The 17376-nt window shown below is 42.4% G+C and overlaps 3 protein-coding genes across 7 annotated transcripts; 2 read left to right on the forward strand and 1 right to left on the reverse strand.

Moving 5' to 3' along the window:
- Window positions 1-300: 300 nt before the first annotated feature.
- Window positions 301-5589, reverse strand: gpsm3 (G protein signaling modulator 3). Of its 5 annotated transcripts, none has more exons than XM_030072389.1 (5): window positions 5453-5589; window positions 3496-4133; window positions 3022-3187; window positions 2515-2744; window positions 301-1412 (listed from the first exon to the last, which is right to left on the reverse strand). In XM_030072389.1, exons 2-5 carry the CDS (start codon window positions 4033-4035, stop codon window positions 1272-1274), a joined length of 1077 nt encoding a protein of 358 aa, XP_029928249.1. In that variant the 5' UTR covers window positions 4036-4133; window positions 5453-5589; the 3' UTR covers window positions 301-1271. The 5 variants fall into 5 exon arrangements, with proteins under 5 accessions (XP_029928249.1, XP_029928252.1, XP_029928250.1 ...); XM_030072392.1 differs by having other exon boundaries at window positions 3496-4053; window positions 5453-5531; XM_030072390.1 differs by lacking the exon at window positions 5453-5589 and adding an exon at window positions 5375-5389.
- pbx2 (pre-B-cell leukemia homeobox 2) lies at window positions 5532-12679 on the forward strand. Its single transcript, XM_030072387.1, has 8 exons — window positions 5532-5806; window positions 6528-6601; window positions 7484-7728; window positions 8617-8807; window positions 9117-9252; window positions 10366-10507; window positions 11290-11384; window positions 11816-12679. The coding sequence occupies exons 1-8, from the start codon at window positions 5565-5567 to the stop codon at window positions 11894-11896; spliced, it is 1206 nt and encodes a 401-aa protein (XP_029928247.1). The 5' UTR covers window positions 5532-5564; the 3' UTR covers window positions 11897-12679.
- A 667-nt stretch (window positions 12680-13346) lies between these two features.
- Window positions 13347-16642, forward strand: LOC115373709 (uncharacterized). Its single transcript, XM_030072212.1, has 3 exons — window positions 13347-13451; window positions 15613-15708; window positions 16103-16642. The coding sequence occupies exons 1-3, from the start codon at window positions 13347-13349 to the stop codon at window positions 16640-16642; spliced, it is 741 nt and encodes a 246-aa protein (XP_029928072.1).
- Window positions 16643-17376: the final 734 nt, after the last annotated feature.

Genomic DNA, 17376 nt, shown 5'->3' on the forward strand with positions numbered 1-17376 from the left:
TGATGTTGTCGGATGCTGTTTTGCTTTTGTTTCTTCATGGCAGCTCTCCTTTTCCTCTTAACCACAAAAAAAATACCCACAGCATTTATTTTCACCTGAGTTGCATAACTGACTTTTTTCACAGCTCCATAAGTACAGCACAAGTGTCTATTCTCTCCCAAGTGACCTTTAATAACAAAAAAAGGGGGTCAAGAGTAAGTCAAACTAAACCTTTGCAATTTATGGATAACACCTGGGATCAGTCTGCTAATTTTGTTAAAAAAAAAAGAAAGAAAGAAAGAAAGAAAGGAAAGGAAAGGAAAGGAAAGGAGAGGAAAAAAAAAAACACCTTTGCATTTGAGTCATTTGTGCCTATATTGTAATGGAAACATTAGCCATCACATATCATGACACATCATCTAGAAACCTCACCTTGCAAACAAGAGATGAGTCATAAAGAAAATAAAGGATGGTCTACTCTACATCTCTGGTGCCACAGAACTGCTAAAGATATATATATATATCAGTCATTCTCAGTAGTTAAATATAATTGTGCATGGTAAGTTAAAAAAGAGAAGGAAAGAAAGACAGAAAGAGAAACAAGAGAGACAGAATCATTCGAATGATATCATAATTGAGCATATGTTCAATCAATTTTTTATAAGACAAGGTTTGGGAAAAGTTGAATAAATAGGTAAATGCAAAAGTATTAAAACGGCTCAGATACAGTCCATATTTTTTGTTTATTCTCCAAAGGAGTATTTTCCAAATGCAGTTAAACACTGAGTGGCCTTGGCTGGGTCTGATTCTCCTCACTACCACCCCTCCTGTCCTTTTCATATCTACTACTGTACAAATAAGGTGTAATACTAGAGACCAATAGGCTGCCTCCCACACATCCAGAGCACAAAGACACACAAAGCCTCTGAACCACACACCCCAGCCAAGATGCAAAAGCATTTCTTCTCATCTTGGTCATTCAGAAAGACGTGACCCAGCTAACACTTAGACACACAATCTCATCAGGCATGACCCTCAGTTCACATTAAAAGCTGTGTTGCTCAATCATTAGCGTTTTGCTACAATTCCAATATCACTATACAACACTATCAACAGACCAGAAAGCAAAGCTGGTCTGGGAATGTGCTAATACGCTCTGAACAAGCTAATAAAAAGGGTTAACAACAAGAAAGCATCAGTAGGGTGAACAACAAAATCTCCTTTCAAAAAGCAACCAAACTAATATGACGGCTCTGTCTGCAGCCACGGCAGCTCCACAGCTGCTTTCTGTCTCAGGTTTGCAGGATGTGCGGCAGCTCCGTCCTCTGCTCCTCCATGCGGCCGCCCTGCACCCTCAGGAGCAGGGAGAAGAAGTCCTCGTCGTCCATGGGGCCGGGAGCCCGACTGCGCTGGTCCTCCAGCCGGCCCTGGGCCTGGAGGGGGAGAGGGGACTGGAGTTACTATTGTCCAGTGTCCGAATGCATGAAATGATACCTGATGGTGCCTGCAGTAAAACAGCACTTCACTAACACTGACACGTCACTGCAACTTCAGTGCAGTGGTGGAAAAAGAAAGGATGAGTTGATTGATAATTAACTATCAATATTTATGACCCTGAAGTTTCCTTCTGAGAATCTATCTTCATAAAAATATCCATACCAAATGTTTTTATTTAACTAATAATGTAAAAATGTAATTTTTATGAAAACTGTGTATATGACACTGAAAATTGTATCAATTGGATAATGCTTGACTCAATGTAAATAATAAATCCTAAAAAAAATTACATGTAACATTTTGTTGTACACTGATGAACTGAACAGGTGTTTTACAAATGCTGTTAGATATTCACAGTTTATGTAATACTTTCGTGGTGCAGCTGTATTGCAGTATTGGTAAAGTTATCAATATTGGGATACTAGCCCTTGGTATTACTTGCTATCAAACTGAAAAGAGGTGTTATCACCCATGTCCAGGAAAAAATGCTAAAATTCTTGACTGAAAAAACATGGCAATACCAAAATGAAAAAAAAAAATGCTCAAACAGAAGTCTCCATTTCAAATATTACTTAAGTAAAAGCACAAAAGTATAAACAGTAACTGTACTGAAGCATGAAAAGCAAATGCACTTATTGCAAAGATTTTTTCGTTCAGAGTTAAGTTACTGATACTGTGATCTGTGAGAAATATACTGTTCCACACTGTTGGCTTGTTTACACTCTAACAATGCATGTGATTTTATGTTTTGCAACTGAAAGCTTACTCTGCAAAGTAGCTAGAAACTGCAGCCGTCAGGTGCAAAACTTCCATCTGAAATGTAGTGCAGTGACAGTATATGGTTTTGCAAATTGGAGATACACATGCAAGGCGGCAAACCGCAAAATTGTACCTTGAGTAAATGTACTTATTTACTTTCCACCTCTGATTTAGGCTTCTGTGATATTACTTTACATTTTGATTTGCTGAGATTTTCCAAGAAATGCAGCTGCGGATCACAGATCAAAATATTTGAGCTAGCCACTTCAGCCTACTTACTTGTGTGGTGAGAATCATGTTGTACAGATCCTCTTTGGGCACAGGAAGCGGAGCGGGCTTTTTCACAATAGAGAGTTGCTTTATGCTGCCTCTGAAGCTTCTGGCTTTTGACTTCGGAGGTGGAGACCTCTCGAGCAATGCCCTCTGGTCATCCAGGCGGCGGGCCTGAGCGGTGGCTACCAGCTCAAAGAACTCCTCTCTCTGCAGCGAAGTCATGGAGGAGAAGATGACTGCGGGGAATGGAGAGGAAGAAAGAAAAGACAAAAGATGTAGTATTCCGATGACAAATGATTTGCAGTGGCCATAATTCTCGTATTGTGGTGAATGAAGCGCAGAAACACGCTATTGTTTCAAGTTTCAAAAGACATCAGGAAACAGGCTGCTTCTTGTTGTTTCAACTTGACCAACATGAGTCAGCATCACAGCATGCAAGCAAATGCATGGAGCTGCATCAGTGTTGTTGTGACTTAACCACTGTAAAGCGGCGCTTTGCTCGGCTGATCTCACCTCTGTTCACTGGTTTGGTGGTATTGGGCTCTGAGTGGCACCTCCTCCTCCTGACTCCGCTCTCCAGCCTGAAGGAACAGCGCTGGTCATTAAGCCGCCTTCCCTCCTGAAGGGTGCACAGCAGCTCGTACAGCGCCTCTGGGAAGTCAGGGGTTAACCGGTGAGCCTGAGAAAGACAGGAGTGGGTTGGCAGAGAGAGAGTGAGGGAGGGATGCGAGGTTTCAGGCTCACAGTGAGTGGTACTGCCTGTGTTTGTTGGCACAGCAGAGGTATTCTTTATTCTACACCCACATGAACTGTCACACAGCGTAACTCCCCGTTCCTTCACCGCAGATTGTTTTTCATCTACACAGTGGCTAATTTAGAAAGTCAAAAACTTTAAAAATAGACACTGCACGGTCTGCTAACTGGGCTTCTACAAAGGGGATGCTGGGGCACAAGGCAAGACCAAAGTTAATGTATAAATTCACAAACCTGTTTTTGGTCATCTTTTTGACTCGGTGTCCCTTCAGCAGGTTGGGCAGAGGAAGTAAGTCCATTTATGTCCATTTGAGGCTCTGTTGGTGTGACTACAGCTTCTACTGTGTCACAGGTTTTCTCAGGTATTTCCTTAATCCTTGTCCCCTCCTGTGTCTCCTCTTTTCCCTCTTTATCACCTCTGTCTTGTTCACCATTTGAATTCTCAGTATCCTCTGCTTGCCCAATTTTATCCCCTTCATCATCCCCATCATTCTCTTCTTTGTGCCCTTCCTCTGCTGTGGTTTCTTGTGTTGCCAGGCTCTGTTTTTCTACACACATTTTGCTTGCTGTATCCTCTGTAGTCTCGTCCTCTCTAGTCTGTTCACCTTCCTTTTCGGGTGCTAACGCTTCACTGTTGCTCTGTACGATGACAGTCAAACTGCTTAGCGGCCTGCTTTCAGCAACACCTTCAGTTTCATCTCCCTCCTCGGTGATGACAAGCGGTTCCAGCTGCTCCTCTTCAGCCATTTCAACTTTGGCTTCTGTATAGTCCATTAAGTTTTCTGTCAAAATCTGATGGAAGACACGCAGTTACAGTGAAGCAGTGTGCCAAAGATTTGAGCTGAGCGCAGGCCGTCCCAGTGTTGCTATTCCTGAGAAGAATGCACATATTCAACACACACACACACACACACACACACACTCATGGTAAGACATGTAGAATGAACAGCTATGCTAATTCCTTCCAAGGAAACCAGACTGGCAGGTTCTAGCACGTAGCCAACAGATGTTTAAGTCGAAAATAGAACTCTAAGTAGTATTTCCCTGTCTATCAAATGAAACAAGGCTTAAGACTACAAAGGTATGTTGTATGAAAACACTGTCTGAGGAAATGTCAACTTCTAGTCACTCAGATGACTTATATATTTTGCCTTCGATATCAGTTGAATTTCTGTTGGCTGAGACTGCCCTGTCATGTTTCCTGAACATTACTTGTGTATCACAGAATAAATGTATAAAGTTGAGTATTTGTCTTTCTTACCTTTATCTCTTGTAAATTAGCCTCTGAAAAATGTCATTTTGAAGGCAACATAGACGGAGTACAGCATTTTTGACTTATCACTTGTTAAGTATCTTTGTGAAAAGAAAAAAAAAGTACTCTGAACACGGTTTCACATGCCGACGTGACAAGCTCTCGCCCTTTCTGTCTGCCTTGCTACCTTTTCTCTCTCGCATTCTCTCTTCCTGTTCCTCTTACCCCATCCCACCCCTATTTATTTAACCCACATCTGTCAGTGTCATGCTATCATGAAGTATTACTGTCAAACACCTAAAGGAGCCCCATTCCTTTGGATAGCCTCAGTAAGTTCAGAAAGCAAGGGTTTATGATCTGAGATTAATTTAAAACTGTCTTCAGAGGACAGCCAACGACAGCTTTCAGCACAGTTTTGATTATGTCAGACCAGACTGCAACATGTTGAAACAGGCGCCCTGTTTTTCTGACACTGCTGTGGTTTTGGCACACATCCTGTTGATGTGAAGCTAAATGGAGAAGTAGACTCAGACAAGTCAGAGAAACTGTCACTGAGAGATGATCACTTTTGACCTGATAAAACATAATTAACTTAAAGGTTTACACTTAGATTATGTTTACAAGCACAGTAGGCTGACTATAGACCCTATCTTCAATGTATTTGTAGATTACATCTCATTTCTGAGTCTCTGACACACACACACACACACACACACACACACACACACACACACACACACACACACACACACACACACACACACACACACACACACAGCTTCTCCTTTTTAACTGTAAAGTTTGAGTGCAGCAGCTTGGCTCCTGATGTCCCATTTAACTCCATGTTTTCCCTTCGTTTACCTGGCTGCTCGCCGCTCCTCCGCTGCCACAGAACAACATCCACACATTTTAATATTAATGCATTCACACAGCTTGTACCTTTTTCTGTCAGTCGCTAGGGGAGCCTGGCAGTGGTCGATGCCTCCTGTGTGTTGCTGTGTGTCTGTGAGCACAGTTGGGCAGCAGTCGTCGCCACTGTGCGTCGCTGAAGATGTTGCAGCAGCAGCCTCTTGCGGGCAACGGGCCCTCCAATGGCCGGGGACTTGGCATGAGCGGCCACCCCGGGATGCACGCCCTTAACTCGGCTCATCAACCCTCCCAGCACCGGTCGGACGGAGGCGAGCCGGGCCTCGAAGGCACAGAAAACGGGCATGAAACCCGCAGAGATATTGGCGATATACTGCAACAAATAATGACCATCACCGACCAAAGTTTGGACGAGGCACAAGCAAAGTTAGTGACAACTTGATTTTTTAAATATTGAACTGCATTTAGGCTGCAATGTTTTTGTTTTGCCGTTTCGTTGACTCCGGTCCCCCAGAGTCAAAGTTTCCTGAACTTCACTCTATTGTTTGGATCATTTAGCCACTAGCTATCTAATTAACACGAGTTGGAGAAAATAAAGTTGCTCTTATTACAGTTTGTATCGATTATGTTATGTGGTTTGGTTTGCCAGTGTTTTTGTTTTGTTGTTCTCACTCGCAAACATGAATTTCTTAAAGCAGTGGAGGAAGAAGAAAAAAAAACGTTGCTATTGTTAGCTGGCTAGGCTAATTGTCGGCTAACGCAGCGGTTAACGTTACCACTTAACAGCAAAGCAACGTTAAGTAGCGTTAACGATAAAGTTAGCAAGTTTGTGGCTTAGTAAACAATATACCACTGTTGTTTACGGACACATTGAAACCAGAGACACTGCGACATTGTAACCAAATGACAATGCCATTAACGTTAACTGGCTATCTGAAGCGAATAGCTAGCCAGTTAACAGTAAGCTCTCCTTAGCTCCAGGCTAGCCACCAGCTAACGTTTGCTAAATTAGCCGTGCTAATATAATGGAAGCTGGTCTGTCACCGCATTGTTTGTTTTGGTCCTATTGCAAGTTTGTCACTCCGGTTCTGGCTAAAGTTAGCCTGGCCGTGTTGGCGAGGACTCAGGTTGTGTTCTTCTTGCACAGGAAACATGCGTTGAACTGTCACCGAATGAAGCCTGCATTGTTCAGCGTGTTATGCGAGATCAAGGAGAAAACTGGTAAAGTTGTTTTAAGAGTTTTGTCATTGTCATTAGGGCTGCACGATGTGGACAAAATTTCATACTTCGATATTCATGCCAAATATCTCAATAGAGATACTATGGGTTCACGCATATTTTAAACTATGAGAGTATTAACAGTGAAAATTAAACGTTCTTCTTCTTAAAAAAAAAAAAAAAAAAAAAAAAAAAAACAGCATTATAATACCAACTGGATATAGTAAGTACTGCTACTTAACAAAGGATTTTATTGATCACAACAGTCACTGTCTTAGGCTAACCCTAACCCTAAATTTGATATTGTCCATATTATTACCCTTTGGGATAATAGATATAGATAGAAAAATAGATAGATAGATATACTTTATTGATCCCAACCAGGGAAATTCTGGTGTTCCAGCAGCAACAGTAGAAACATACAATAAAGTTAACTAAAAAAAGAATAAGGCTAAATATATACAATAAAGACTATGAAGACTAAAAACTAAAAATATACAATAAGGGCTAACCTAAGGAAAAGAGATACGAGATGTGAAAATATACATATGGAATGAATATGACAATATACAGATGGAACTGAAGTATATACATTATTGTATAGATTGTATAGATAATAACATCATGCATGTTTGTATCTAGATAACAATATGATCAACCAGGCACATTAGGGACGTTGTGATTTGGGCTCTCAAATTAACAATTTTGGGACTGTGTTGAGGTCCTGCATGAGTCAAACATGATTTAACCCCATGTGTCAGTTTATGTAAATGATATCAGTTGATGAGCTACCACCCACGCACAGTATCTGTGTAGAAATCACTGACTCACTGTTGACATTTCACCTTAAAGGCCAGTGGAGATTGACACTTGTATTGCTGCCAGGTCTGTCAATGAGAAACACCCAGGAAGAGGAGCCTCAGGACCCCCAGCTGGTGCGGCTGGACAACATGCTGCTGGCGGAGGGCGTGGCCGGGCCGGAGAAAGGGGGCGGAGCAGCCGCTGCAGTGTCAGCCGCCACCAGCTCAGGAGGGATGTCGCCTGACAGCTCGCTGGAGCACTCCGACTACAAAAGCAAGTTGAGCCAGATTCGCAGTATCTACCACACTGAGCTGGAGAAATATGAACAGGTACCGTGTCGCAACAGGAGATGAGCACTGACTCTGCCTGTGCACGCTTGCCTAGACTCACGCTGCTCTCCGCAAGCTTAATCCAAGTGTGCCACATTTGGTTATTGTTGAATTGTTGGATATTTTGGAGATGGCAACAGCCGCTAGTCTGTTGCTGTGTTTTGTAATTGCTGTGTAAAATTCAAGGTAACATTTATCTGACCACTTAAAAAGGGCTGATTTTTGTCCTAGCCTCGGAAGCCACCTTTATCCATGTGCAGTAGATGCAATAATGCAACATTAGTCAGTGTAGAAACACTAGATATAAGCTCAATCAGTCTGCAACCAAGCCATCAAAACTGGATATTCTAACCTTAGTGTAACCCGGTGTGCATTTTTCTCTCTTTCTATGGAAGAGAACACGTTTAAACTCCATTGTAAACTCTGGCAATGTATTGCTGCTGGACTCATCAACAGAGTACGAGTGCATAGCTCCTACAACTTGAAATGAGACCTGTTCCAAATTGTCACAGTGCACTGTTAAATTTACAATACACACACTCAGCCAGACAGTGCTATTGAGTAAGTAAGTTACAAGCAGCTTTGTTACAGCTACAGTGTTACAGTCCGCTGGTAAATTTGGCATTTATAACAATTTGCACAGGGTGTACGTGGTGCATTTCAGATTATGTTTGTTTACAGACAAAGCAGCATTTAAATAATTAGTTTCACAGTGTATTCTGATGGGAAATAATATTTTCTTTTGTAGAAGAAGAGAGAGAAACACAAACAGTATGCTTTGAACATCAATAGATGCTTTACCAACTCTAGCTGAACAACAGGACGTAATACACTTAGCTACATTTCAGTACGTCCAACCTTCTTCCTCTTGTGCCCCTCCTCCCACAGGCATGTAGCGAGTTCACCACCCATGTGATGAACCTGCTGAGGGAGCAGTCGCGCACCCGTCCCGTGTCTCCACGTGAGATCGAGCGCATGGTGGCCATCATTCACCGCAAGTTCAGCTCCATTCAGACCCAGCTCAAGCAGAGCACCTGTGAAGCAGTAATGATCTTGAGGTCCCGCTTCCTCGATGCCAGGTGGGTGTGTGGCTGGGTTTTTTTCTTTCCCACTCATTCAGTTACACCAGTTACATTAAGAAACACCCAGTGAAAAGAGAATGTCAGCAGTTATTGTTTTTCCAGCAAATCCATGGAATTGAACCAGTGATGTAAAGATAACAAGCCCACTTCTTTGACCTTTTGCTCCACCACAATGGGCTATAATGGCATCTGTGTGGTGCAGTACTGGTGTAACCCACGTATGACGATGAGATAATGAGAAGAAAAAATTATGTCATGAGAATACCAATATTTTCCAGCATTCATCACCTGTTTGTGTCTTATCAGGCGCAAGAGGCGTAACTTCAGCAAGCAGGCCACAGAGGTCCTGAATGAGTATTTCTACTCCCACCTGTCCAACCCCTATCCCAGCGAAGAGGCCAAAGAGGAACTCGCCAAACAGTGTGGAATCACTGTTTCTCAGGTGAACTGAAGAAACATGAAGGAATGGAAATGTTCTGGTTGTTGCAGGGTCTGGGTTTTGATGGGCACAAAACCTCATGTGTGTCTCTGGTCACATCCTGAAAGAACTCTGAAAATCTTTGAGGCTGTGTGCTTTTAGGATTGTTTTACGGCTGTTAGAGTGAACGTTTTGACACAGGTGATTAATGTGAGGACCTTAATGCGTCTCTAAAAAAAAAAAATCTATTTAACACGTGCCAGACAGCTGGCGGCCAGCTGGATGGCAGGTTTTCTTTTAAGAAGTTTCCTGTTGGATCTCTGGACAGAAATGAAGTCACATGGACACTCTGCAACTGTGAAATGTCATTTTGTCAGAGCACAATGAGTGTAAAATATCAGCTAAACAATTTTTGCTAACTTAGTGCTTCCAGTAGTCATAGTAAGTTATTACTAGCAGCAGTGCTGTCAAAACATATTTGTGTAAGGGACAAATATGTCAACACAGCAGAACTAAGCGCTAAATGGATTTCCATGGTCTGTCAGCCTAACAGCGTTGCTGAAGACAACAAGCTGAAAAATATCAGATTACATCAAGGAATTCATAATATAAACACCCTTGAAGAGCAAGAATTGTTTCCAAAATACACTATACAACAGTGGAAGGGTAAGCAAACAAGTAATTTTATACTTGTTAAATATGTGATTAATCATGAACAGTCAATGGCTACATTATGATTAGCACAATTTAAAAATAATAATCTCTAGCCCTAGTTTGTTTGTGTCCCCCTAACAGATAAGTAGAGGGGGTTACCTACACTTCAGCATATGCTCAGAGATGAATCGGTTAAAAATATAGTTCCCACAAAAGGATAAAAACACATTAGTTTGCATTTGAAACTGCTCGACCAGGTTCACAATGGAGGCAGAAGTTTTTTCAGAGCTCAAAATACTGTACCTCTTTGCCTGTATCTGTGGCCACCCAGAGCCACAGACTCAGCCATCTCTTTGTTTGAAACTATTGTGCAAATTAACCTTCGTCGCCTAATTACATCTCACTCTCTTGGTTAAGAATCTTCATGTGACCTTTTAACTCTTGTGAAAAATGCAGACTGAGCTTTGTATTGTCCACTGTCAGGTGTCCAACTGGTTTGGCAACAAGAGAATCCGCTACAAGAAAAACATTGGCAAGTTTCAGGAGGAGGCCAACCTCTACGCCATGAAGACGGCCTTAGGGGCCACGCAGAACGAGGACTCACCGCACACTCCCAACTCCACAGGTACCTGTAGACTCTGAACACTGCATTATGCAGCTTTCCATCTTGAGGCAGTGAAGTGTGGTGTTAATCCCACCCTCCTCCGTATGTGTTTGCCAAGTTCCCGCCCCACCACTTGTCACTCATCTTGATAAGCTGTCTGCCTAGAAATTACATCTAGCCGGAGGCTGAAGTAACTGGAATGCAAATGCCTGTGAATGCAGTCAGTATTCAATTTAAAAATCAAGGCCAGTGTTTGTTTTTGAGCAAGCTTTTCTTTTCTTTCTGCTTGCATTGCATTCTGCCATTGTTGTTGTAACTTTCCTGCATTGCAGCTTCTAGCCCCACCTGCCTTGGCCTTAGCTCCCATTTTATAGAACTAAATTTTCTCCACAGTTGGTGCTAAAGTGTCTTACATGGTGCAGTGTTATAGCCTCTGACATTGGAAAAAAAAAAAGCCTAAAAAGCTCCATGCTAGCTGGATCAGCTCTAAATGCAACAGCTTGCATACTAGAAAAAAATGTCCTTGTTATAGGCCCTGGGTCGTAGTATCTGTGGGAACAACTGTGATATTGCTAATAATACATATGGCTGAGGCTGCATTCAGACAGAGTCCAGTAATCCAGCACCTTACCACAGAGTTGTGTGGTGTTTTGGGTGTGTCACTACATGGCCCCTTCCGTCTGTCTGCCGTCTGCCCGTTCGGTCTGATCACCAACTTACGTGATTCGCCAGCACAGCATGCCATCGCATTGCACTCCGGAAAAAGTTGATTCATTCATGTTCTGCTTCTCTTCTCCTGCCAGGGTCAGGGTCCTTCTCTCTGTCTGGATCAGCTGACCTGTTCCTCGGTGTTCCACCAATGAACGGCGAGCAGGCCGCCTATCAAATGGGAGCACAGGTATTTTCCATCACTGCTGCAATGGTTACATTCCTATTAAGGGAATATTTGAGAATCGTGAGAGTATTCTATAGAAATGTAAATATTTGTTATTTTACTAGCTCTATATTAATGCACTCAGCCAGGCCATGTATATACTATGTAAAAAAAATATACCAGTTTTGTGTCATGTTCAGTGTGACCCTGAGAGCAGCTGACAGTCATATTGCATCTCTAGACGCACTTCAGCTGTGGAAAAGTGATTCTTAAGCATAGCGATGAGTGTGGGATCATCATGGATAAGGACTCAAGGTCATTTTCAACAGATTACAAAGTCTCGAATTTGAAACTTTGTTTGCAAGAAGACCTTGAACACAACGCCGTCGCGAAAAACAAAGTAAAGTCATGAGCTGTTTTCTGACACCTCCCTCCACCCCCTCTCTGTTTACCAGGCTAATGGGAACTGGCATGGTCGAAACACGCCCCCGTCTGCCACCTCACCCCGGAGCGACCACTCGGAAAACTCTGACTGATGGCCCCACCTACTGGCATAGGACGACAGCGACGGAAAGATTAACGATGGAAAAGACAGAAAGAATGATATCACTCTTCCCACTTGGCTGCAGTTGTTTTTGTATGTCGTTCGTTGGGTTTGATTATTTTAAATGTTTGTTTGTTTGTTTGTTTTCTTTTATTACTGCTCAACGTTGGTCATAAGTATGTGTGTATGTGGGAGTGTGGGAATGGTCGAGTGAAGTGTGTGTGTGTGTGTGTGTGTGTGTGTTTGTGAGTGAGGTTGTGTGCATGCGCGTGTGGTTTTATTATTGGGGTTGTGGGGTTTGTTTTCCACTACTTCGGACATGTTACTGCAGTGTGTGTTTGTGTTTGGGGCTGGGATGGGAATGGGGAAAGGGGGGTCATGGGGTGGGGGACGGGAAAACTGCGTTATCATTGTTTTTATCACACTATATTATTAATATTATTATTATTATTGCCATTTTATTATTAGTGCTTCAACTATTTTATGGTTTTCATTTAACAGCTCAGATAGAGAGAATGCATTTAGTGAATGAGAGGGCAATAGAGAAAAATCCAAAGACTTTGTGTGTTTGTTTCTCTTGTTTTTTTTTTTTTTTATTATTATTATTTTGTTTTATTTTCTACTGAGCTTGTGTGTCCCTATATAATGAATGAGGTGTGCCTGATTCCATATTAATGGTTTGAATGAGTATCAACAGTGCTGTCTTTTTTCTGTACAGTGAAACACCTGTATTCTCTCTACCTCTTTTACAATAAAGACTCTGTATTCACAACCAGCAGGCGACTGGACTCCATTTAAAGCTGGGACGTAATATCAAGTCATGTTTCTGTCAGCCAATATGTTGGTTTACAAGCCAGAGCCACTCTATAACATTTTTTTTTATGTGTATGAGCCATCCAGTCCTCCAGAAGTCAGATACTGATACTGAAACGGGGACAGAAACCAAGATGGCATCTGCAGTGAGATGTTTACGAGGTGGAAATGTGACTCTTCAGTGGAGCTCTATCATCATGAGACACCAAAGGTTTTTGAGTTAAAGGGCCTGCAAATAATGCCTCTGAAAATGACATTAAGAAGGTGATCTGCCGATAAGAGACTTAAAGAATACAAAAATAGTTGTTAGAGGGAAATTAATCATTTAAGGTGGTGGTTTTCAAAGCAGGATGTGGGCAGCTTCAGGGTCCCTCAGCAAAATGAGGAGTACTTTTTTTTCATTAGAATAGAGTTCAGTAGAAATAGTCATAATACACAAAAAATGTGTTAACCATACAATTTTGGATCTGTTTGTGAGTATTCAAACAATACTCCAAAAAAAAAAATTCATATCCTCATCTCTCTCTGATCACCTGGTGATGAAAGGTACTGTATAAATAAGGCTTACTATCATTTTATTATATCAGGTTCCTAGGACAAAATCTCTTTGAATAGGGGTCTTCAGCCTCATGAAAGTCAACGTCAACAGAGAAAGCAACCCGCATGTTGTCGGAGACCCTCTTATAAACCAACCTCCCGCCACCCGGGGCCCCTTCAGGCCCAGGGACCCCAGTGTGAGAGCCACCGATAGGGGGTGGGGGGGAGGGTTTACTTTGGTCTCCGTGACTGTCGCAGAGCTTTCCCACGGCCTCCTGTCAGCCTGAGCATCAAAGGTTTTTCACAAGCATGTGTCCAACAACTGTGGTGCTAAGAGCCTCGCCTGCACAGCACGGCGGAGCCCAAATGGCACGCGTGGGTCTGCTGGAATATACTGAGGTGTTAATGTAAATGTCACCCCCCAACACACACACACACACACACACACACACACACACACACACACACACACACACACAAGGTATTGACTAACAAATGCAAGGGCGCCAGCCGTGAATGGCGAGGTGTGGGCACTCGCCTGACGTGAGACTACAATTGTTGTGTTTTTTTAATCAGTATATCAGTATAATGGAGAGGAAAAGCACGCAGAAAAGGCGAGGAATCTATTTGGAAATCTAATTTAAAGATAAAAATCATATCAAGGCTATGCGACCAATATGACCAAAATATGACTAAATATTATATTTTGCCCCTGGAAATTTCGTCTGTTGTGAGCAGTTTTATGACGTCTTGGTGCACACGGTTTATTAGCATATTGTGAAGTGCAGAGTCCCTGCACAAATGGGAAGAAGTGCCAGCTCAGTCAGTCGCACCTCAAAAGGTGTAGGCGGCACAAATGGTTTATAATTGCGCTTCACGCAGCAGTATGTTTGGCACAGCGCTGGTTTTATTTATTTATTTATTTATTTATTTTTACGTTAAGGTCTCACTGGCATTCAAATTGAGAAGAATGGGACTGATCAGACTGACATAAATCGTAAATTGTAAATCGTAGGTTATATTATGATGTAATACCACATTTGGGGTATTTGGGTTAAAATATGTGACACTTGCACACGCCAAAACACAAATTCTCATATGGCGCCCTACAATAAAAGAGAGGGGATAGAGGTCGGTGAATGTTTTTTTTTTTTTTTTTCTCCACAATCACCACCCTTTCTATATTCTCAGGTCAAATTTGGGATTTCATATCTTGGACATTTGTGTTGGATGATGTTCGGTCTGAGTTGTTGGTTGAAAAGTTGGTGCAGGTTCTCCAATCAAGTTGGTTAACATTTGACGCACGACGGTTTCTTTTTACGCACTATAGATTTTCTTGTTTTTACGCATCACGTTCTTCTTTAAAGCTCATATTCTGGTTCCCGATCTCATATTACATTGGGCTGAGATTATTTTTACAGGCCTGTAGCTGCCTGTTTGCTATAGCACAGCATGAAATCCAAAGGAATTATTCATAGAGGCGGCAATTCACTTAACCATAAGACAGACTCCAAAATGAATGTTTTCTAAACACAGTACATGTTTGGGGATAAGATTGATAATGATAATTATTAAGTCAACACATGCTAAACTATTAGACATATGGATCATCAGACACTCGCACAGTTTAATCAGAATGTTGGTCCTGGTACTCCACTAATGTGGTTACTTTCATTTATGACTTCAGTGTGTCTTTCTTAAAATTCCCTCTCCTTTATAGTTATGTAAAAGATATCAACAATATATTAGGACTCCTCCGCTGAGATGTGGTCAGTTCTGTATCTGATGCCCGCGGGGAGGAGTAACAGTTGGTGGGGAGGGAGGAGGAGTCTCAGGCCGCCACAGTACGAAGGCAAAAGATGCATCCCGGGACAAGAACCTCATTTTGAGAAAAGCCTCATCACTTACAGGGTGTGAAGGGAACACTTCCTCTCTCTGGTCTTTTACCTCAACACTGGATAAGGAAAGCTGCAAAACTGAACAGCAAAGATGAAACTGCCTCCGCAAACACATGATGCAACAAACAGAAAGGTAAAACAGATCAAACTGCATATGATTAGATGGTTTTATGTGTGCTATAGAGTACTGACAATTATTCTGCCATTTAAATGATTGCGCATAGGAATCGTTTTTTGTTTCAAACTGTTACCCCGGGTTAGGCCGTTAGTTCTTCAGTTATGCCTGAGAAAAGATGCGTCTGTCTTTTCAAAATATACAGTAAAAATAAATCAACTGTTTCACAAAGTTGATTTTTAAGTTTTACAAAAAATACACCCTTCCTTTTATAGTCTGTATTTTTTGTACTTCTTCAACGCTCTGATCACACCCGGCCCATCACCTTTCCTGTTTCTCTTGCAGTTCTTGAAGTCCCAGGTAGAGAAGCGCCGGCGGGAGAGAATGAACTGCAGTCTGGAGCGTCTGAGGTCCATGTTGCTTCAGGAGTCACAGCAACCGGTAAAACTCATTAACTGCACAGAGAGAGGGAGACGAATTTCTTAGGCACAGAGCATGAAAGGATTCTCATCACACAGAGCTGTACAAATCATTAGAAATTAAATGGTGCTCAAAGATGAACTGTGAGAACTAAAGAGAATAGACATGCAAAGAATAAATAACTAAATAAATAAATAGTTACATGTTTACATTATATCTTTCACTTATAACAAACAGATGTCAAACTATAAGACAAAATTATTCTTATCTTTTTTTGTCATTTTTGTGGAATTCCTTAGAAATATTTTGGGATTGATTATCCTGATCACAAGGTACCACACAGTTTGTTGCTGCAGGCAGCACAGTGTGAAAGCTGTGAAACACTGTCCATTAACTCACTGCTGCTTTCATGCAGGATGTGACCCACAGAGTGGAGAAAGCTGAGATACTGGAGCACACGGTGCTCTTCCTGCAGAAAACAGCCATAGGAGACACAAAGACAGCTGCAGGAGGAGGCCAACAACACTCCTTCCAAGACGGCTTCTCAACCTGCCTGCAGAGAGCTGCTTGCTTCCTGGGACCTCAAGGGAAAGGACTGCGGCTGGCAGCAACGCTGGATGCAACTTTTGCTGCTCGCTTTCCCCTCTCTGACTCTGGAGGCATCAAAGCTGCAGCTAAAGTCCACTCCTCCAGCTCTCTGCCTCACACAAACTTTTCCCAGCTCAGTCCCCAGACGATGAAGCAGAAGTCCAAGCTCAGACTGAATGTGCACGCCTTCAGTAGGAACACTGTAGTTCATTCTCAGCAGCTTCCGCTCCATCACTGGTATCCCAGAGTTCCCCAACAGCCCCAGAGACCAAATCAGCTTGAGATCAGGGTGGAGAGACGGGCGAGCAAGCAGAGTCCGTCCCGGAGCCCCCCAGTCAGCCAGTCTTTGTGGAGGCCCTGGCCCTGATCACAAGACAATCACATGTCAAGCTGAACTTTAATGACTGCAATTTGCTGATAAACATACGTTGTTACCATGTGCATTGTCCCTGAGACTTCCTGCAAGGAAGTTTCCCAGCACAGTGTTGTGAACACTGGCCTCTGATCATTTGCCATCATGCTATTGGTTTTGAATGACACATTCAAAGTCTGTAAATAATGTAATCATCTTCACATCATTTGTACATGTGCTGTATGTATAACTGAGCTGCTTAGGGTGGTTGTATTTCCTTCTCTTGTCTAATTTAAAAGAATACTTCTGAATGAGTTCAGTCAGTGGAGCTGACAGGCACAGGCACTCAGACTGGGAGAGCTTTGGCCTGAAACAATCACCTCCAACACTGAAGCTGTGCCTGGATCACACAGCTGAGCTGAGCTGTCCGGCTGGGTTTGCCGTTGTGAAGAGTGGAGTGAGTTTAGAGGTAAGTATGAGGGAGCTGAAGAGGCTGCCTCCTCCTTCATGTACTGCCACACTCCTCTGTTACCACATGATTTAACATGACATGATTTAAAACCGTGGATTTGACATGAATAATGATTGAGTGTCCATCCATCACATTTTCAGGCACAGGACTTCGGGGTTCACGGCTGGGAGAAGCCACACAGCCCCTCACTCTCACCTTTATGCTGCAGTACCTGCTAGATAAATGACATCTGAAGCTCTGTGTACAGTATAACTTGTATAATACTGGAATATTTATC

Source organism: Myripristis murdjan, chromosome 16 (genome assembly GCF_902150065.1).
Source record: "Myripristis murdjan chromosome 16, fMyrMur1.1, whole genome shotgun sequence".
Taxonomy (NCBI): Eukaryota; Metazoa; Chordata; class Actinopteri; order Holocentriformes; family Holocentridae; genus Myripristis; species Myripristis murdjan.

Bases quoted from the DNA above. Each gene is read 5' to 3' on its own strand.
- gpsm3 (XM_030072389.1), bottom strand. From the start codon at position 4,035: ATGGACTATACAGAAGCCAAAGTTGAAATGGCTGAAGAGGAGCAGCTG. The intron at 2,745-3,021 runs GTGAGATCAGCC...CATTCCCCGCAG, and splicing joins CACCAAACCAGTGAACAGAG to TCATCTTCTCCTCCATGACT. The intron at 1,413-2,514 runs GTAAGTAGGCTG...CTCCCCCTCCAG, and splicing joins ACATGATTCTCACCACACAA to GCCCAGGGCCGGCTGGAGGA.
- pbx2 (XM_030072387.1), top strand. From the start codon at position 5,565: ATGTTGCAGCAGCAGCCTCTTGCGGGCAACGGGCCCTCCAATGGCCGG. The intron at 6,602-7,483 runs GTAAAGTTGTTT...TATTGCTGCCAG, and splicing joins CGAGATCAAGGAGAAAACTG to GTCTGTCAATGAGAAACACC. The intron at 7,729-8,616 runs GTACCGTGTCGC...CTCCTCCCACAG, and splicing joins AGCTGGAGAAATATGAACAG to GCATGTAGCGAGTTCACCAC.
- LOC115373709 (XM_030072212.1), top strand. From the start codon at position 13,347: ATGAAAGTCAACGTCAACAGAGAAAGCAACCCGCATGTTGTCGGAGAC. The intron at 13,452-15,612 runs GTGAGAGCCACC...TTTCTCTTGCAG, and splicing joins TCAGGCCCAGGGACCCCAGT to TTCTTGAAGTCCCAGGTAGA. The intron at 15,709-16,102 runs GTAAAACTCATT...GCTTTCATGCAG, and splicing joins TTCAGGAGTCACAGCAACCG to GATGTGACCCACAGAGTGGA.